Below are 22,827 nucleotides of genomic sequence, written 5' to 3' on the forward strand. Positions count from 1 at the left end.
GCAAGATCCTCGAGGTACCCAGCCTCTTGGATTAGACCTTGCTACGGGAGCCCCAAAGAGTAGCAGCACTGGCGGACGTTAGTAGAGACGGATGTGGATGGAGCGACAGAGCGAGCTACATTGGAGGATTCCTAGGACAATGTGAGGCAGCAGTGCGAGAAGCATGGGAGTGTTGCACCAGTGCAACATGGCACAGAGAGGTGTGCAATAGTGCGAGATGCATGAAGTTGTTGCTGCAGCGCGCAACGCAGAGGTTAGAAATGGAGCACTTGTCAACGACAAAGGGAGTTTCAGCATTGAGGGTGTCTCTAGCCTGACAGAGATGTCAGAGTTGGGAGATCAGTTACTTACTTCTCAATAACTGGGTTGCAGTGCCGCAGTTAGCAGTGACAGTGCTATGGGCAACACAATGCAACAGGGTGAGAGGGAGTTGCAGTACGGATACAACAGTGGCAGTCGCAGGGCCATGGGTAGCTGTACAAGATGCAGCAGTGTAGATGATGGGTAGTAGGCCTAGCATTAGCATAGGGACCGATGCCGGATGATCAAGGTGATACTTAGTGAGGAGTATTGCTAGAGCACAGTCCTCGCTAAGAGGGAGTGTTGATTTGGGGTAGCATCGGATGTGCTCTAGCCACGAAAATTGGTGGAGAGGCTAAGGCACATGAGATCTCCAACACCCAGAAAGGGTTTGGGCAGATTCAAAACAGTTTGGGAGATATTAAAATAATTAATATTTTTAATGGAGTCCCTAAGTCTAAACTTAGGGAAAATAAAATATTACTGTGAATTAATATAAAACTGTGTTAGAATGGTCCAAAAGTCATGGATCAAGTCAGATCTAATCTTAGCCGTTGATTAGGGACTTAATCTCGGCCGTTTATTTGTAAACAAGAAAAGTATAAGAGGAGACTTGAGGATCACTTGGAGAATGCACCAAGAGATCAAGATTTCGACTTTCTATGGTTGGGTTTGCTGAGAAAGTTAAGAGAGTGATCAGAGTTGCAGCTGAGGGGTAGTGAATACAAAAGCAGAGAGGCAGAGATAGCACTGGGAGGATCAGCGTAGTAGTCGGAGAGCGACGCAGAACTAGCCAAGGGTTCAAGCAGAGCCAGCCAGGGCTCACGCAGAGGCAGCCAGGAGCTATGCAGTGCCTCAGGGGGCCAGCGTGAGTGACGCAGAGGGCCAGAGGACTGACACAGTGCCTCCAGAGGCTGACGCATGCTAAGCCAGAGTGACGCTGGGCTAACGTTGGGCCAGAGAGAGCTGATGCAGTCCCTAGAGGCTGACGCTGGGGTTTCGTGGGGTAGATTTGAGTTGTGGAACTGCCAGAGTGTTTATCTAGGGTTTCAGCCAGAATATCTCCTTCCGAGTAGAGAGGTACTACTGCCGAGATTTTACTCTGTTAGGTGAGCTGGATTTGGCACCCATATTGTTTTCTAAAACTACTTAAATATTTAATTTTACCTAAGTTTAAACTTAGGAACCCCATTAAAAATATTAATTATTTTAATATAATTGTCTCTTGGTGCAATTTCTCAAAACGGTTTCTGTGTTCTTTGGAATGCATGTGCCCAAGCCTTCTCAAAAAATTTGAGGCTTAGAGCACATCCAATGCTACCCCAAATCAACAGCCCCTCTTAGCGAGGAATGTGCTATAGCAATATATTGTTGTTGTGTACTCTTATGACTCTGAAGCATTGTCCTCTGTGCTATTGATCTTTGACATGCTATCCACCACCTATTGCATTGCTGCTGCAACTATACCGCTGCTTTTGACATTGCCACTGCCAATGCTACATATGTACTACGGCTCCCTCTAAATTTCTACATTTGTGCTGCTGTTGGCACTGCCACTGCAGACTGCTGCTGCTACTAAAACGGATTTTCAACCATACCCAACTGTTCTCTGAAATGAGTAAACTTAGCTCTTCCTAGAGCCTTTGTGAGTATATCGACCACCTGCTCTCCTGTGGGAACATACTGTAGTTGTACTGCCCCACGTTGAATACAGTCCCTGATAAAGTGACAACGGATATCTATATGTTTCGACCGATCATGAAATACTAGGTTCTTAGAGAGTTTGATGCAACTCTGATTATCATAGTAAACCTTAGTTGCTTCCATCCTTTTTCTGAATAGGCTCACAAGCAATTTTCTGAGCCATATGGCTTCGCACGTAGTTGTGTTGGCTGCCATATATTCTGCTTCTGCTGAACTCAGTGCTACCGATTTCTGCTTCCTGTTGCACCAAGATATCATCCCTGATCCAACACTGAAGCAGTACCCTGAGGTACTTTTTCGGTCTACTAAATTACCTGCCCAATCTACATTGGTGAACCCATTCAAACTAATGTCCTCCCCTCTAGAGTACTTCAACCCATATCCGACTATTCCATGTACATACCTAAGTATGTGTCTTGTTGCTGCCCAATGCACCCTTTTTGGTTCCACCATGAACTGACTAAGAGTGTTGACAGCGAAACAAATGTCTGGCCTAGTGTTGACTAGATACATAAGCGACCCAATGAGCTATCTGTACAAGGTGGGATCTATGAAAATTTCTGAATCTAGACACAAAAATCCTACTGCAGTCACTTATCATCTCCTACTTGTTATTTCATTCAACAAGTTATTTAATTATAAACAATGTTGAAAAACACTACTACAGACTACACTGACATACAGATCATAAATTGAAACAATAGATGAGACAAACATTCAAGGGACACCGTTATTTTTGGACAACACGTCCCCGGCAAAACCCAATGCGAGAAAACCGGTGCAACAGATAGAGGGTTTGTATTATTAAGCAAGCAAAATCTTAGAACAATAGGTTGCCTCTCACATCGGCTAACCTTTCAAAGAAATCACGGCAACAAGAAATGCATAGCAAGGTTTACCTTGTTCTCCAAGTCATAACTAATCCATTGAGTGGCCTGACTCCGGCAAACACTACGAACTCCCAGTGCAATCACTGCTTGGGCCAGCATCTTGCCTCTAGGAGACTGCGTAACCCCTTCTGCTGGATCGATTTCCTGGAGGAAGACTATTGTTCATGCCCTCCTGGCTCAAAACCTCACTTCTCCGGCAAAATCTCGGACTTCAAAAAAATACTTTGCACTGCCACTGCAAGAGACCCTCCTGGCCTGGGTCAGCACTGCATGAGTCCCTTCCTGGACTGTGTAGGCCTCTGCACTGCCTCTTTGATGCTACTGTTGCCTCTCTGTCATGTACTCTTTGGCTCGAAACTCCTTTCCGATCCAAATCTCTGCTTCTGCCCCTCACTGCAACTCAGATCACTTGTTAGATTTTCTCAGCAAACCACGCCCTAGAAAAATCGAACTGCCTGATCAATTGGTGTGTCTCCAACTGACCCTCAAACCTCCTCTTATACTTTTCCTGTTGATGAATCAATGGCCGAGTTAAGTCCCTAATCAACGGTTAAGATTAAAACATACTTGATCCTCGTCTCTTAGAAGCTTTTCACCCATATTTTTATTAATACCCATTAATATTTTTATCTTCCTAAGTTAAGACTTAGGAACCCCATTAAAAATATTAATTACTTTAATAGCTCACAATTCAGGTGGAATTTCTCCAAACGATTTCTGGATCTTGGCGATCCTATGTATTCTAGCCCCTCCACAAAATTTCGGAGCTAGAGCACATCCGATGCTACCCAAAATCAACACTCCCTCTTAGCGAGGAATGTACTCTAAAAATACTTCCCAATAGAAGCATCACATTGATCCACGACATCGGTCCTATGTGTTGCTAATGCTTGGCCAAATGCCCTTCATCCACTGCACTGGTGCATCTTGGATTGCGGCCCATGACACTGCCATTGCCACTGATGCATTTGTACTACAACTCCCTCTAAAAAAAAATGTTGCATCATGATGCCCATAGCGCTGCCACTACTAACTGTTGCACTACAACTCAGTTGTTGAGAAGTAAGCAACTGAAAAGCCACCCAAACACTGACATGCTGGTCAGTCCGGATGCCTCGTGATGTTAAAGCTACCTCTGCTGCTAATCTGTGTTGACCCTCTGCTGCTACTGCGCAGCTGCAATCTACTTTGTGCCTCTCACACTGCTGTAACCTCCACTGCGTTGCTTCAGACTTTGGCACTCTAGCTTTGCCACTGTTGCTCCATCATCACTCGCCCCAACTGACTCCCTTCATTATGCTACTGTCATTAAGAGCTCTCGTAGCCATATGTGATCTAAGAGTTTGGGCACCTCAAGGATCCTACCCTCACTGTAGTCCTCTTGACTACAGCTCAATATCACCCCACCTCTTCTCTAGAGGTGCATGAACACTCATCGCACAATCATCATCGTCCTCTTCGTCAGCTTTCGCTAGAGTAGCCTTCGAGTTAGACTTGTCTTCCTTGCCCTTCTTCCGAAGGCACTGTGTGGCGAAATATCCCATTTCCCCACATCCGAAGCATCTAACTTTGGTTATGTCTTTATTTTTCCTCTTCTGCTATCTTGGCTATCCCGCTGATGCGATAGTTGCATCCTCCTCTTCCTCCTTGACTCTAACTCATTTGCCACTACTTCCTACCTTGGTTAACCGCCTGATCTCTTCGTGTCAAAGAGTTTCCCACATCTCCTCCCAATTGGGGAGAGAAGCCCTGCCCAAAATGCTCTGGACAAAGGTCTCCCAGTCTCCAGTGACTGCATTCAGGGCAGTCTTGACCATGACCTCAGGATCTGGTGTAGACCCTACAGAAGTCAACTGGTCTCAAATCCCTTGCAACCTAAGAAGGAAGGGATCAATTTCTTCTCGTTGGTTCTCAAGCAACATCTTCCATTGAATGGAGGTTCCCTCATATAAGGTGGTCAAGGCCTCCTACATTTCCCTTGTTGTTTCCTTTTCAGCAATATGTGGGACCACATGATCCTTGATCCCGTCCAAGATCATCCACTTTGCCTTTGCTTGGGCCTCCTCATATTTCTTGAGAGGATTAGCATCAACTGGTACAACAACTACTTTCAAGGCATAATCCTTGATGTGATTCTTGTCCAAGTCTATCAGGACCCTGGCCTTCCAGATGACAAAGTTGGATGCTCCATCCAATCTGTCCTGATCCCTCAGTCCATTAACTACCATCTTTGCTCAAACAAGTGTAGAACAGGTTCTCTTCTCCCTCTCTTGCTGCTGCCCCAGCAAGACTCAGGTCTGGATTTCTTTGGCGCTAGAAATCCTCTAAGGAACAAGTTCTTTCTAGACTCCCTCTCAGTCCTCATTTCCTTCATGGAAATCCTTTCGCCAAATAATGTCAAATTATCCCTTCTCCAATCCTCCTTTGCTACTGCTCAACAACTTGGACCCAGATTTCTTTCGGTAAGAAATTTGTCAAGGCAATGATTCCCTCTACCTCGGTTTTGTCTCCACAGACATTGTTCTGCAACAACAGCATCCCACCAACAACACAGTTCGAATCTGCACTTCTCCTATTGCCTCGACAATTGACAGATCTGAGCCCCTCAGGCTTTGCGCTAGCCTAGAGAGCTGACACAGTCACTGAGTGAGCTCCTCTCGGCTACTGCGTCTCCTCCTCCTGGCTTAGAAAGTTGACGCAAGCACTACGTGAGCTTCTGCGTCACTCCTCTGGCACTGCGTCACTCCTTCAGCTGCTCCTCTGGCTCTAAAACGCGCTGTCACTCGAGACAGTTGCCTCTCTGCAGCAGATTTGTTGGATCTCCCGGTTGATGGCTTCAGTGTCCTATGATCTGCAATCGCTCTGATACCATGTGAAAATTTCTGAATCTAGACACAGAAATCCTACTGCAGTCATTGGTTTATCATCTCTTACTTGTTATTTCATTCAACAAGTTATTTAATTATAAACAATGATGAAAAACACCACTACAGACTACACTGACATACAAATCATAAAATGAAACAATAGATGAGACAAACACACAAGGGACATCATTATTTTTGGACAAGAAGTCCCTGGAAAAACTCAATGCGGGAAAAATGGTGCAGCAAATAGAGGGTTTATATTATTAAGCAAGCAGAATCTTAGTACAATAGGTTGCCTCTCACACCGGCTAACCTTTCAAAGAAATCACGACAACAAGAAATACATAGCAGGTTTTACCTCGTTCTCCAAGTCACAACTGATCCACTGAGTGGCCTAACTCCGGCAAACATTACAAATTCCCAGCGCAATCACTGCTTGGGCTAGCGTCTTGCCTCTAGGAGACTACGCCACCCCTTCTACTCGATCGATTTCCTAGAGGAATACTGTTGTTCAACCCTCACGGCTCAGAACCTCGCTTCTCCGACAAAATCTCGAACTTCTAACAAATACTTTGCATTGCCACTGCAAGAGATCCTCCTGGCCACCGTCAGCACTGCGTGAGCCCCTTCCTGGACTGTGTAGGCCTCTGTGCTGCCTTTCTGATGCTACTGCTGCCTCTCTGCCACGTACTCTTTGGATCGGAACTCCTTTCCGATCCAAATCTCTGCTTTTGCCCCTCACTGCAACTCAAATCGCTTGTTATATTTTCTCAGCAAACCATGCCCCAGAAAATTTGAACTAACTGATCACTTGGTGTGTCTCCAACTAACCCTCAAGCCTCCTCTTATACTTTTTGTGTTGATGAATCAACGGCTGAGATTAAGTCCCTAATCAACGACTAAGATTAAAACAGACTTGATCCTTGTCTCTTAGAAGCTTCTCACCCATATTTTTATTAATACCCATTAATATTTTTATTTTCCTAAGTTTAGACTTAGGAACCCCATTAAAAATATTAACTATTTTAATAACTCACAATCTGGGTGGAATTTCTCCAAATGATTTCTGGGTCTTGGAGATCTTATGTATTCTAGCCCCTCCACAAAATTTCAGAGCTAGAGCACATCCGATGCTTCCCAAAATCAACAAGATCTACTTCTTTGTCCTCTGATGCATCTATTTTCTTCCAGTTGGTGATCATGGGAGTAGCCATGGGTTGGCAATCCTGCATTCTGAATCTCTTTAGAATTTTTGTAGCATACCTTCCTTGTCCAAGGAAGATCTTCCCATTCTTCTGTGAAGCTTCCAACCCAAGAAAATAATGCATCAATCCCAAGTCCTTCATGTCGAATTCAGCTTCAAGATTCTTCTTGCAGTCCTGGATGAGCCTAGATGACCCAGTTAGGAACAGGTCATCTACATATAGTACCAGTATAAGTGGCTCATTCTCTATTAGTAAATAATAGAGATTGGGATCAGCATCACTCTTGACAAATCCCAATTGCTGCAAGTAACTATCAATCCGACCATACCATGCTTTGGGTGCCTTATTGAGCCTGTAAGGCTTTCTTTAACTTGAAAACATGAGATTTCTTCTGATTAGTTTTGAATTCTTTGGGTTGTTCTATATAAACCTCCTCTTCTATCACTCCGTTCAAGAATGTTGTCTTGACATCCATCTGGTGAATCTCCCATCCCATTTGAGCTGCTAGGGATATAACAGATCTGATAGAGGTGTATCGAGCAACTGGGGCGAAGGTCTCTTCATAGTCTATTCCTTCTTTCTGAGCATACCCCTTTGCTACGAACCTTGCCTTGTACTTCTCTATGCTGTTGTCTGCAACATACTTGATCTTGTAGATCCATCGTGATCCTACAACTGATCTATTTTCTGGTCTAGGTACTACTTCCCAGACATCATTCGTCATGATGGAGTTGTACTCTTCCACCATGGCATCCACCCATACTTGGTGTTGAACAACTTCCTGAAAGCTAGAGGGTTCTTCAACCTGAGCTACCAATGCTTGGTATCTATCTGGTTATATATGCTGCCTCTTCTCGGGTCTAGTAGCTCCAACAAACTCCTCTGCGGCCCTCAATCTCTACCCACTTCTCTACTCGTTCTACCACTGGTGATTGGAGGCTCAACCAACTCTTCCTCTTGATCTCGCTGCTCTGTCTGTTGAGAAGCATTTGCATTTCCTCCCTCTAAGGAGATACTGCTGTTGGTCACTATACTCGACCCAAGTGTATGCTCTCCTGCCTATCCTTCTTGCTGCCCCTGCTACCCTTGGACTAACAGAACATCTCCTGACTGATGTTCTATAGGCATTTCACGAGATATCCTGAAAGCTCTATCTTCCATGAACTTTGCATCCCGTCTTACTACAATCTCCCTGCTACCAGGAATGTAGATTGTATATGCCTTTGAGGTCTCGTTGTATCCTATGAGATACCTCTTCTCTGTAGTCTGATCCAGTTTGTTGCGCTTCTCGTCTGGAATGTGGCAATAAGCCATGCTTCCAAATATCCTGAGATGACTGACTTTCGACTTCTTCCCTGTGAACACTCCTTCGGGCGTTCTCTTCCCCAATGCTCTATGAGGAGTTCTATTTTGGATATATACTACCGTGTTGCAAGCTTCTGCCCATAGATACTTAGGTAGATCCTGATCATACAACATGGCTTTGGCTACCCCAACAATAGTTCAGTTCTTCCGTTCTGCCACTCCATTCAGCTCCGATTATCTGGAGTTGTCCACTCTCTTTTGACGCCCTTCTTTGTGAAGAAATTAGTGAAATCTTTGTCTGTATATTCTCTACCATTATCTGAATGCGATACCTTTATCTTTTTCCCTGTCATATTTTCAACAAGAGCCTTAAACTCTCAGAAACGATCAAAGACCTCATCCTTGGTCTTTAAGAAATAGATCCAAGTTTTTCTGGAGTGATCATCGATAAAAGTGATGAAGTGTTCACAACCACTAAGAGCCCTTGTGGACATAAGACCGCAGATATCTGAGTGTATTAATCCTAATACACCCTCTGCTTTGTTGTTACTTCTGGAAAAAGTTGCTTTAGCGTACTTTCCTAGCACACATCCTCTGCACAAGTCATCATGTTCACCACTTAGGACCGGTACCCCTGTAATAGTCTCTCTGAGCATCCTTAGTGCTCCATGGTGTAAGTGCCCCATTCCAGCTGATTCCACCCCAAAATTCCTACATACTGAATCTCCCTTGAGCCATGGGCAGTGTACGGTGTACCTCGTCACTGTGCATACATGCCCAAATCTCCCATGATCTTACTGGCTACCCACAATTGGGCCAAGATCATGCTCTGATACCACTGTAAAGTTCCTAAGTTGGAATGCAAGTGATATTAAGCAACTAAACTGTTCAGTAGAATATAAAAATGAAACACACATTAAACATCCATTTAAATGCTGCATGTAAGGAACCATTGAGCCATATTATCAAAAATCAACAGGCTAAATACAATATATATTGGAATGGTGCACCTGGGCTTGTCCCAATGAACAAGCAAGACCAACCCCAGGTGGGAAAATGGCTGAGCTGAAGGCTGCCCAGCTGCTGCACCACTCTACACTGTGTTGCCCCAATAAACTACTGCACTAATGAACTTCGACTAGCTGGAAAGTGCTCAAAAACTGCCCAGAAAATTGTGTGCTTTTAACCCCAGACTCCTTGGACAAAACCCAGAAAAACCCAGAAGGGAATTTAGCTGGTTTTGACTTCAGATTTTTGACCCCCTTGGAGCCTCTCCCCAGCTATGACTGTTGATTTCGACTTGCAGGAAATAGCCTGCAAATCCCTCTACAAACTCCTCCAAAATGTTAGTTTTACTTGTGCTATCCAACTCCGAGCTCCCCAGATGGCTCTTGGCTAAGATCAGCTGCTCCCCAGGTCTCCATGAATTGCTGCTGGATGACCTCTGCGTTGCCCCTCTGTTTAGAAATATGACTGACTGATGTGCTGGTCCAGCTAGCTGCAAACTCCAGCGAAAATGCCTTCACTATGCTGCGTCCTCAGTTCTCGGATCTCCCAACAAGCAATGAATCCCCTTGTTGGCCTCCAACTCCTCCTGCGTGTTTTCTGGCTACCCAGGAATATGCAGTTCCCTCTCTACGCTGACTGAAGTCTATTGCTATCCCCGGCTCCTTGAAACTCTTGTAGAACAACCTCCCTAGGGCGGGCACGGATGGTCCCCCGAAGTAGAGGTTGAATCTCCCGCGTGAGAGATTCGTGGCTAAACAACCAGTAGACTTGCTAAACAACAAAGCGTACAAGTGAGTGTTTGTTTGCAAATGTAGAAGATGAAAACAAAATGAGAGCTGATCTCTCTTCATAACTCCTTGGGCCCTCTTAGCCTCATGTGGGCCCCTCCATCCACCCATTCGATTTTCCCTCCAAGCATATCGAATGGCTAATTTGAACTCCTATGTGGGTGGCCCCCACATTCCAATAGCAACTAAATAAAGTCGATTTGACCCATAAGTCACCAAGTCGAAAGTGTGGGGTCCTCTTCGTTAGTCAAAAATGTGCAAAATTGTGTAGCAGCACCTTGTTACTAATGTGTTTGAGAAGGGACATGACAGAATGTGCTAATAACCTTTTTGGAATAAACATGCTCTTGCTATGATCTAAGCTATTGTGGAATGGTTCTGCTTATTTGATGAATGTGTGGTGGATGCTCTTGGTGCATATTGCTAACTCATATTGCATGTTTTGGATTGTCAAAGTCCACTCAATGAGCCATGGAAGACTAGTCTAGCTACAATGGGAGAGGTTATGCAGTCCTAAACTTCTTCATTTCTTTGTTGAAAAAAGGAAAATTTTATGCTCTAGACATCTTGAGAGCTATTGCATTAGTTGGAATATTTATGAAAAGCCACTCCTGTACTATCTTCAAAGAAAATTTCCCCTTAAACACCCTTTCCTTCCTCAAAATCTATGATATCTGTCCATACAATTTAGGGCTATTGTGGCTTGAATTTTGCAGTTCAACCAGCTCCTAAATCTTTCAAAGAAATTCCCTCTAAATATGCATGTTTGACCCCATAGCCCAAAATAAAAATAAGGCACTAATATTCTCTTTCAACCACCCCGAAAATACAAAATATTATAAACTTTATTTTCTGTTTTCACAATCTGGAAATTACAACAGCAAAATCTTTAAACCAAATTGTTGTTCAGGTCATTTTGAACTCTAATTATCACCCAAGCTTGACTTGAAGTTGTATTTAAAAGAATATATATATTTTTGAGCATAAAAAACCTATTTGATTTGTTTTTATTAGCCTTTCTTGATGTTTTTAATTTATGTAAAGGCTAATAAAATCTGATTTAGAATCTGAAATATTAAAACCTATCCTAAAACCCTAGATCAGAATTATTCTAAGCTCCTTTGCCCCTTCCTCATTTACAACATCTTGAGCTTAGTTAACCATAGGAATTGCCCCTAGACTAGAGCTCATCTAGTCTAAAATGAGAAAGGCAAGACTACTGAGCTGATAGTGAGTAGTTTGTCTAAGTCACAATTGGGCTCTCACAACTTGTGCTTCGAGCCTTGTACACCAAGTGAGAAACCTAGTAGGTAATAGATATAATCAAATAGAGAATCGTTTATTTCTTGAAATTCCTACTTATAAGGTCTTTATAATTATTTTCATATTTTCAAAAGATGAAATAAGACTTCTATAGTATTCATGTTGGTAAAATATAATATCTTGAGCCAGATCAATACAAGTACATAAAGATGATGAAATAAAATAAAGCAAGATCTTAAATGAGAACTTAATGAAATTTTCTCAAGTGCAAAAAAAAGCAATACCTTCGTCTCACCAAAAATATAAATAAGAGAGACATTATAGTCATACCTTAAAATGCACAAGGATATGCCCAAAATGTAATCCAATAAAACATGTAACGACAGCCATAATTGAGCTGCAAATAAACGTGGGATGGAAGATATTATTAATCAAATTATGAGACTAGAATGAAGAATCTTCAAGCATAAATACTTTAAAAATGCTAAGAGTGGAAACCAAATTTATAGATAATTGGCTAGAAGTGGAAATCAAATTTATATATAATTGGCTAGAGATAATTTACCAAGAGACATTAATTTTCTAAACTAAAGAGCTTTTGTAAAACAATCAACTGTACAGACAATGTAGACATGAGAAGTGGCAGCAGAAAATCGAGCTGTATTATTCAAAAGGGAGATACCTTTTTCTATTGCTATACTCACTAATTTTAAACTTTAAAACATGCAAGATGACTTTTGGCATTTCATTGGCCATGGCACTTTGTATTCCACTTGTTTGTTTCCTTCTCACTATATTAAAGTACTTAAAATCAATTACAATGTGACCATTAGTTCAGTAACTATTACCTCATTTTATTAATTCATAATCATGGTCACACTGACCTATCAAACATCCGAGCTCAGAGAACTATAAAAAAGTTAGGCTAACATGATCATGTGGAATTGAATGAAACCTCTTTTGTGTTGATCTTATACTCACAAAATATTAGCTCAAAACCCAAAGATCGGACCTTTATGACTGCTGCAATCACAAATTATTAGAGATAAAATGTCAATCCCTTGAAGAAACCCTTGTTTGCAATGAGATCTAGCCCTTGTAGGGCTTACAGCCTTCTTAATGCTTGCAAAATAGGTCCCAAACACTAGCCTTTTAGGTTGGGTAAGGGCTAGGACCTTCAAAAAATGGGTTTCTTCCCCAATTTGAAAATAAGCAACCTGCAAAAATGGGCTCAAAAACCCTAGACGTCTAGGGTTTTAAGGGTTGGAAACTTCAGAAGTTTACTCATTTCTTTGATCCCTTGAGAGATTTCACTTATACAAATAAAAAGAATTTTTTCCCAAAAAACCCCAATATATACAAAAATAAAATAAAAACCCCAAGAAATTATATACAAGAAAAAATTAAAATGCAAAGGGTTAGTGAAATTATTTGCATAATAGAAAATACAAGGTGAAAGGTTAGTATATATAGACACAAATTAGAGAAACTATTTTCAAATTTTGAATGTGGGATAAAAACTTTACAAGTAAAATTTGAATTTCAAATTAAAAGTTAAATCTAATTAAAAAAATTTAACTACAAAATTAAAATTAAATCAAATAAATATTTACAATTTTGAAATCTAAAAATTATTTACAAAATAAAATAAATCTAAAAAATATTTACAAGTATGCTAAAAACCCCAAAACATAAAATTTAAAATAAAACCCCAAACCCAAATAACTGCAAAACAAGGGTTAGAAAATTTTATTTACAAAAATTATTCTACAAAAATAATTTACAAGTTATATACAAATATACAATGCTTGGAAATAAATATTTTTGAGTAAATAATTTTTTAAATGATGAATAATGACCATAGATCAGATGTGTTTTGAAAGTTATGGTATTGCCCACAGCCTTAGCGAAAGTAAGAAAACCAAACAAAATTCTCAGAGACCGAACAAGGTCGCCTCTCCTCCAAAATATGTGAACTTGGAGTCTAAGGGTCGGGGAACCTACAAACTCTATATATTTTCTTCAAGAGAACTTGTTAGAATATGGCAAATTAGATCACCTATGATAGGCCCAAAATCTACCAAAAGAATGTTTTTATCACCATCTAATGAATAAACAAACTTCTAAATTTTAAGCACGATATAGGAAAGCACATACCACAGATCATTGGACAAAGAACACCAGAAACCGAACCCCAAGTCTTTTATTATGACATTTCAAACGTTCCCAGTAGATCAATGTAACAAAACTAGCGTTACAAAATTACATAGACTAGAGTCAGAGCTTTCATCATGACTTGAGAAGCAAAATGGTCTCTAATTTATAGATAACTCCTCCAAGTGGTTAGTTGGCTTGATCCCCACCAAAATAATCTCGAATGTTGATAAATATTTGATCATCTTTTAATCTCTACCATCGAAATTAATAATTTTTGAGGAATTTTCGAATTTCTCATAAAACCCATTTTTTATTAATCCAAAAATAATTATTTTGAACTAATTCCTTCAAAAATTTGACTTTGACTTAACCACCAAGGTCCAAGGGTCCAATTTTTCTTGAAATTTCCAATGTTTCCTTGGTGGGGGACCTCCAAAAATTAACTTCTTTTAGACCCACGAATTTTTCCACTTGGAGAAATTAATTTCTCTAACATTTTAATTTTGACTCTAAATTAATTAATTTTTTGGCTTAGGATTTAATTTTATTTTTGCCAGAAAAATTAATTAATTGACTCATGAGGGAATTAATTATTTTTCCACCCTCAAATATTTTAGCCATGGTGTCTAAGTATGAGAGACCATGCACTAAAATATTTTTTACATAAAATTTTACAAATTCAACCCTCAAAGGGGGAATACCTGTTTGTTATAGACCCTCATAATACTTACCCAATTCTATGACACAATATGATCTAATAGACCAAGTGATTTTTAATAAAATAATTTAGCCAATTAACCTAAATTATTCTCAAATCACTTTTACAAAACACTAGGACTCACCTAAGACTTTGATGATAAATTCCACCCTAGCTCTGGAGAGAGGCTAGAGGGGAAAATTTTGTCCATCATCCATGTTTAGAAACAGATAATTAGTGAGATGGAAAACCTCCTAGGGTAAAATTTGTCGCCAAAATAATAGGATTACCTAGGTTGTTACATACATACACGATCTTACGAGCATCATTTACATTACAAATTTGCAGAATGGGTTTGCAATGACTCAAAAAAATGGTTGGTTGATGATCCGAATCTTTTGAAACAAATTGGCACCACTGCTTCCTTGAAACATTGACAAAATGTGTGCAACACCTAGCTCCATATGGGGAAACGTTGCTTCCATGAAGTAACGTGAGAATCCCAAAATCCTGTATCCAAGAAAACAGAAGTCCATCAAATAGATATGCGTTCATAATCAAAATCATCATGCATATATAAAATATCTGCTGGCTTAGAAAAATCTATTCTAACAAACTAAAATGTAAAACATAAATGCATAAAATAAAACTAACTAATGACATAAATGAAAACGAGTGGGGTTAGATATACTATACAAAGACGCCCTATGGCATCAGGTGTCTTCAACATAGTGCATACTGAGTATCTGCCGACTTTCCGACAAGTCTGTAGGTTGCTTCTTGGATGTGCCATGCCCAATCCTGCATATCGAAGGACTTTGTCTTATCCGAATATCAAGTTGTTCCCGACCATCAGATGCATCAAAATTCTTCCTTTTATTCCCATTTCTTTCATACGAGGCAGACGGTGGAAGCTTAACATTGTAGTTTCCTTTGTTTCTTTGCTTTCTTTGTTTCTTCTTAGCAAACCATGTTGTTGGTGATGATGTGGTTAATGTAGACCAACTTACTTGATGCTGAAGATGGTGCGATGGAATGCCCAAGACTTCTGTGGCCCATGTCCCTTCATTCTGCGTCTAAACGGGATATGTGACTGCCTCATGAAACTCACAACAAGATGGGTCTTGAATCAACTGGTTGGAAAGACTGTGATCTGTTTAAAGTTCTGGATTAGGCTACAACTTTTGCAATTTTTTTCATTTTTTCCAACCTCCTCTGCATGGAACTCATTTCCTTCCCAATTTTTACTATTAATTTTACTTGATTGATTTTTGTCTTCATGAATCTGTCTTGAAGAGTGAAATGCTTAGCTTCCAACGCTTTCATTTCATGTGTGATTGTGCTCCACGGTCTTTATCTTGTTAGAGTAGTTAACCTCCATGGCACTAATTACCTGTAATTGCCTTTCTTCCATTGTTCTTATTTGTTGAGCGTGATCATCCTTTATGGTCTCTATCGTGTTCTGAAAATTGATCCTTTAATTATACTTAGTGAATTCCATATAACATGTTCTCCATGGAACTCATTTCTCTAGTGTGATCTACTATTAATCTCGCTTGACTAGATTGCATGTCTTTGATCATTTGAGTTAATTCCTTAACAAGATGCTTATCATGATCTTCTATAGGCAAGCAATGTGATTCTTCAATAACATTGTCAATTTGGCCACTTGTCCTTGCAATGCCACTACCCATGATTCCCGTTGCAATAACACAAGTAGATTCATCATGAAAACTTTCACAAGGACTGCAATATGGCCAAGATTGATCATTATTATTTTGCAAGTCATTCTCCTGAGATTCATCCATATTAATTAGGTGATTATGCATGACAGTGACTTGATTTTTATGCTCAACTTGCATACTAAAATTACCTAATGAAACTAAATTCTAAAAATAATAGTAATTTAAGACTATTTGTTTATATTTAAATAATGGTGGAATAATAATAAATATGGATTATTTAATAAAGATGATTTATTTATTAATTTTATTGACCATTACATTTAAATAATAAATATGGATTATATAAATATTATATGAATTCGTTTAATTTTAGCTAATTTTTAATAAAAAATAAATTATATATGAATACATTATTTACCTGATTTAGCTGTTTTCTAGGAATAATAAAAATTAAATATATCAAGAATATTAGTAATTTGACTGTGATCATTAGGTCAAAATTAGCCGTTGGAGTCTCTGCACGCTCTATTTAATCAAGCTAAGCCGGATTGGTTCTTCAACTTGTCCTGACGATGAACCACACTGGTTGGTTCGAAACGCGTCGACAAAAGTTTTGTTATGTGATTTTGCCGAAGAGTTTCTGAACAATGCTATGGATCACAGAAGTCTAAATTCCTTAACTTGCATACTTTTAATGATTTAAGCTAATTCTTCAATAGGATCACTTTCATTTTCTTTAGTTTCTTCCTCTTTAAAATCAGTAATCTCAAACTTCCCGGATGCTTTATTGTCCTTTTCTAATTCCTCAACTAAAGTGTGAGTAGCCCTTACATTAGTGGGTTTTCCGTGCATCAACTCATAAGAAGTATCAGTATCAAATGCATCAATGTAATGGTCTGACAAGAGCTTGTCAAGAGGTTTGTAATCTTGAGATAAATCTCTTACAATGCCATTGAACCTCCTATTAAATTCTTTAACAGTCTCATCTTCATTCTTTTTCATACTATAAATGGCACAAAGTAAATCCTTTTCATTCTTCTTATCTCCATATTCATTAATAAAGGCATTGATTATAGCTCGTAGAAAATCAAAAGAATTATTAGGAAAATCATGAAACCAATCCATAGCATTATCTTCCAAGGAAAAGACAAAGAGTTGCATCTGAATGTCTTCATGATTATGGTTAGCATTGTTGCACCACTTAGCCACACAAAGATTAAATTTCTTGAGATTGTCATTAGCATTAATTGCACTGTTGCCTTGAAAAGAAGGAAAATTATCAATGGCTTTCTCTAGAATATCATGGGGATAACCCTGAATGCTAGTAAAACTACAAGAAGCAAGCAAGTCATTCATGATGACTTGCTCACTTGAGAGAAAATGGGTATCAACAAGAGGTCATTGTTCAAGATAAGCAAGAAGTCTATAAGAAGAACTCGCATAGTTGCTCTCCAAGATCTCGCATGCGCGACAATCCTTGGAGTACTCTACTTATAGTTGTGCCTTCCAATCATGGCAGATGCTCATGAGTGAAAGTCCTGCAGGTCTCGTGGATAGTGCATCTGCCACCACATTGTGCTTTTCCCGCACATACTCAATATCAAAATCGTAGGCTTGCACCTTGCTGACGCATCTCTATTGTATATCATTGAGGCCATGTTGCCCCATGAAGTGGCAAACACTGTTGTGATCTGTCTTCACCCGAAATTGATTGCCCACCAAGTACTGTCTAAACTTGGCCAATGCATGCATTATGGCCATAATCTCTTTGTCGTATATGGAATACGACCTCTCATGTGGTAGGAGCTTCAGGTTCTCAAAAGCAATGGGGTGCCCTCCTTGGGACAAGGTTGCCCCAATCCCCTCACTCGATGCATCACACTCTAATGTGAAAGGTTGTGTGAAAGCTGGGAGTGCTAATACCGAGCAACAACTCATCACCTCCTTGAGGCAATCGAATGCTTCCTGAGCTCCATCTGTCCATGCAAAAGCCCCTTCTTAGTCAGATCAGTAAGGGGTCGGCCAATTGTGAGAAGCCTTTAACGAACTTCCGATAATAAGTACAGATGCCCAAGAATCCTCTCAGTGCTGCCACATCTCTAGACTCTGGCCAATCCCGAATGGCCCTGATCTTCTCCTCATGCACCTTGACCCCATCCACGCTTATGATGTGCCCCAAGTAGAGCATCTATGTCAGCCCAAACTCGCACTTGGACATCTTGGCGTAGAACTGCTGCTCCTCCAAGATAGGAAACATTGACTCTAGATGCTACAAGTGCTCCTCCCATGTCCTGTTGTAGATCAAGATGTGATGCAAGAACATTTAGACCTAGTCAACAATGTGATGGTATGATCACATGTTGTGGCTAACAAAGGGTTGGAAAACGAGATTAATTAATTTTATTAATTTAAATGTATGAGAGTGTTTTATTTGTTGTCAAAATCTTAGCAGAAAAGGGTACAAGTAGCTGATTGATCCTCCCTGCGTGGAGATCAGGCCAAGCAGTTAGATTATCTGGTTTGAATAAGATATGAGGGATTTGAAAGCTTAAATTAGCATTTGTTTGAGAAAAGAGTGGAGTAAAGAGATTCTTTAGGGAAGAATGAGAGATTTCTAGATCTGAACTAAATGGGTTCATGAATCTACATTTTGTATAAATTGTAATCTTTTGGAATGAGTGAGAGGTTAGATTCAGATGGAAAGATAGGATGGATGAGCGAGGGCAGAATTGAAACAGTCGAGTGTGATTGTTTCTTCTGTAAATATTTATCAATATGAATACAGTGTGGATTGTGTATTTCTTTGTGTAATTTAGTATTGAGTGTGTTTATAACTTTTAGTCTCTGGATTGAGGATCTGAGAATTACTATGTTTGTTGATACTCAGAAGATAGGATAAGACTGTGTGTTTTGTATATAACACAGAAAACTAGTTGATGTGGATTATCCCTACCAGATTAGCAGACAGAGATTGAATGAAGGAATGAATCATCATTGATCACAGGTTTGATCAATGATGATCTGTTTCTGAGAAGATCGTAAGTGTTCAATAATGAATGTGCATGCGGTTTAATACAGGAAACAAACCCGAAACATCAAAAGACTGAGTTGATTGATACTTTGTGAAGAAACCCCAAAATAAGTCAGGACCGTCCGTTGGCTGGCAGATCCGACGATGAACAACAACTGCGGGGGTAGGAGTGCGAATTTCTTGATCGTGGCTGAAGCCCCACACTCGCTCCTAGCCGTCGATCTCATATTCAAACTCTTATATCACAATCGAATGCGGGGGTTAAGCCCGTTTTTAAACCATGTGCTAGTTGAAGTCTCGCAAACTGTAGATTTGATGGCCTCCTATATCCAACGAATATCACGTCATAAAGTGATCAAACTTTAATTTCAAAAACGGACCCGAAAATCTATACATCAAGGATTTATATTCCTTATCGGCTTCGTAAGAGTGGTCAAAGTCGGTGGAAAAGTCGGACCCGATATGTTATCAACGCGGGTTAAATCTATTTGAGATTCGGTCGGATGCAGTCAAAGTGGGACCGGGCTCATTGACAGGTTATATCTTTGTTTTTCGTTGATCGGGTGTATAGTCGGGTTTTCTATTGTTTTGGGTTCCGATAATTTGATGGGGTTTTGTTAAGTTAAGTGAACAGGGATTTAATTAGTTTTAATTCCGAATTTATGAAAGGGTGTAACCTTGCTTCACTTTGGAGGTTATGTGGGCATAACTCATAGGTCCACATGGGATTTTTAAAGGATGTCAGTTATGTGGCATCAAGATGTCATCAAAGAACACTAGTACAAATCTCCTCAGCTGGCCTCTAAACACATGGTTCATGCATGACTGAAAGGTAGCAGGTGTGTTGGTCAACCCAAAAGGCATGACCAAGAACTCGAAATTCCCATAATGACACCTGAAGGCTGTCTTTGGAATATCCTGCTCCCTCACTCGAATCTGATGATACCCAGACCGCAAATCTGTCTTAGAGAAGTACTTGGCTCCTCTAAGTTCGTCCATCAACTCATCAATACGCGGAATGGGATATTGATTTTTCAGTGTCTTCTTGTTGAGGGCCCTGTAGTCAATGCACATGCAGAGAGTCCCATCCTTCTTCTTCACTAGCATGACTAAAGAACCAAATGAACTAAAACTTGGTCTGATGTGGCCCAATGCCAATAGCTCCCTAATGGCCCTCTCAATCTCATCCTTATAGGCTTTGGGATGCCTATAGGGTGTAGTAATGACTACCTGCACACCAGGTTCCAACTCTATAGTGTGCTCGAACCCCCTGACAGGTGGTTTTCCTGGTGGTATGTCTCCAAAAACTACAGGATATCTATCCAGTATCCCCTGTATGTCTGGACGTGGTAGCTTAGCCTTTCCTCCAACCTCTGAAATCCTCAGCTCCACTGCCCATGCTATGTCTCCGTGCCTCAAATCGACCTCCATCCCGTGGGCCGAAACTCTCTGTGGAGGATGCGAATACATGCCCTGAAGAACCACCGGCTTAACATCCATCCTAGTAAACTCCATCCCTAGCTGCCTCCAATCGATGGTAACTCGCCAAGGGAATACAACCATTGGACACCCATCACCACATTGGTGTCCAGTATGTCCACCATGAAGAAGTGGTCTGTCATCAAATAGTTCCCCATGGTCACTGTGAGAGCGGGAACATATCGAGTGCACTGCATAGTTTTGTCTCTGTTAGCTCTGCTACAGGTTGCCTATGTTCGAGGAGCAGAATGTAAGCCCGGTCCTTGATTCTACTCAAAGAAGGCCTACACCAGATATCCTCGCCCTTCTCCATTCCTTGCCCATTTCCCTTTGTTTCTCCTTTGCTTCCGTTTAAAATCACATAAATTCATTTTCTTAAGCCTCGAGGCATTGAAACCCTCAGACCCACATAACTGCGTGCCTTCGCAAAAAAGCGCTATAAGCCCTTTCCGAGTCACGGGCTTGGATACACAATAAACCTTGTAAATCTGCGACCGCACACTTACCCGCCTTCGTAAAGCCGCCCTACAACCCCAGCCGTTGATCTCCGCCGGTTTGATCTAACGGCTCCCGTCGCAGAAACCCGCGCAACCGTTCCCCACCATCCGATCATCTTACCCCGCGATTGGACGGCAATCGCACCTCCCACTTTCGTTAACTGCCCGTCCGTTAACTCGCGATATCGGCGGTTTTCGCCACGTCCCATCCACCAAGTGTCGCGCGTTCAATGGTATCACGCGCCCGTTGTATGTTTACCACCATCCTCCGAAAGCGGTGCGGGGAATACCGCTTACCGCCATTCGCACGTTCCCCGCTTGTTATCGTCCGCGTAGCTTCCGTCCCCGATCACCGTTGGATCAGACCATATGAGATCCAACGGCCCTCGTCTATCCCGATCTCATGTCTCCCGATATCCGCTGCAAATCAATCGCCACCGTTCATCTGCTTCATCCAACGGCCTGCGATCGTCCTTCGCCTTACCTTCCCGATAGCACCTGTCGCGCTGTTTCCGCCATTGATCTGTGCAACTCGACGGTCCGCCTCGTTCCTCCATTCACTCTGTCCACCCGCCAAGAAGTCCAAGCTCCCTAATTTCTCTGTGCATCCGAAGGACAAGCATAACCAGTCCCGGTACTGTTTGTATCAAATTTTTAACCACCGCATTCAACAAACAGAGTGGCCGAGAAGAAAAGGACCAGCCTTAAGCAATTAAATGCATTCAATGGTTATGGAGTTTCATTCATATTTCACGCCACCTGCTCAGAGAAGGACTGCCGAATAGCAGAACAGGTCAATTTGTTCATTAAAGCCAGCAGATCATAGCAGAGACTCCATCAGAGAGTTAAGGTGGTTGGTGGTCCATTATGACCCCTCCACGTCCAGAATAGCAAAATATCTTTGTAAACAAACTTTATATACACCCAGAACACAGATGTAATCAAGGTTGATGGTTGTAGTTTTGATGTAAGGTTCAACTTCTGGAGACTATAACTACTGTGATACCTGCAGCGTCTAGTCTTCATTTTCAGTGAATACAAGCTTCTTTTGCTGTTAATTGCTCACTTTCCATTTCTACTCTGTTCTAGGCTGTGCCTGTTATGTATTTTTCATGTGCTCTTGATGTTTAGCATTAGAGGGGCTGTCATCCCACCTCTGTGTTAGAATCTAGTATGTATCATTGAATATGCTATGCAGGTTTCTGTTTACTTAGTGCCAGAGAGTTGTCATCCTGTCTGTGCATTAGGAAATAGATTTGCAGACCTCTTTACTGGTTGCAGCCGGCCATCACATGGTCTTGTGCATCTGCTGGTGTGGTCAGTATTCTCCATGTTCACTTAATCCTCAAACTGTGAGTAATTGGTGGTCTAAAGCCTTGTAGTCTGGGGTTGTTCACCCATGTTTGGGGTTAAGCATAGTAGAAGTGGTTATCTGGCTTGAATATGCATCATTCCTTCCATTCATCCACCTATTTCCAACATTTTTGTTGAGTTTGTAATGTTCCCGAGCATCTCTAAGATACAACCTAGGAGAGTTTCTTGGGGTGATAACATTAATTGGCGCCGTTGCGGGGAGAGGAGATTGAAGCTCAACTTCTGTGGGAGAACGACACAGTTCCAGATTTTGATGATAGACAAGGTCTGGGCACATTTCTGGTTGTAATCATCTATCTGGCGACTCCACTGGAGGAAGACCAACCTTTGGCGACTCCACGTTATAGTCCTGGCTCAGTTTGTGAGGCATACTCGAAGAAATCCTTAGAAATCACCAGCTAACCCAGTGCCTGACCCTGAGAAGATTGTCAAGTTGAAGAAAACATCACAGAAAGGAGCATTAGGATCAGGTAAGCCTTAAAAGTCCCATGTATCTATGCTAGTGAAGAAATCACCTTCAGAGATGCATAAAGCTCCTTAGTCATTCATTTCCCTTTCGGATATCAGTCCAAAGAAG

General features: G+C 41.0%; 1 protein-coding gene across 1 annotated transcript in view; it reads right to left on the reverse strand.

Moving 5' to 3' along the window:
- LOC149204474 (uncharacterized) overlaps nucleotides 1–22,827 on the reverse strand; it is a 325,325-nt gene that overhangs the window by 112,220 nt on the left and 190,278 nt on the right. The window contains exon 8 of the mRNA XM_089397135.1: nucleotides 11,661–11,727. Coding sequence (XP_089253261.1) covers nucleotides 11,661–11,727 — 67 coding nt within the window. The remainder of the gene's footprint in view (nucleotides 1–11,660; nucleotides 11,728–22,827) is intronic.

This window comes from Pinus tabuliformis, chromosome 1_2 (assembly GCF_031772625.1).
Source record: "Pinus tabuliformis cultivar Carrire ecotype Pingquan chromosome 1_2, CPIR1, whole genome shotgun sequence".
NCBI classification, from domain to species: domain Eukaryota; kingdom Viridiplantae; phylum Streptophyta; class Pinopsida; order Pinales; family Pinaceae; genus Pinus; species Pinus tabuliformis.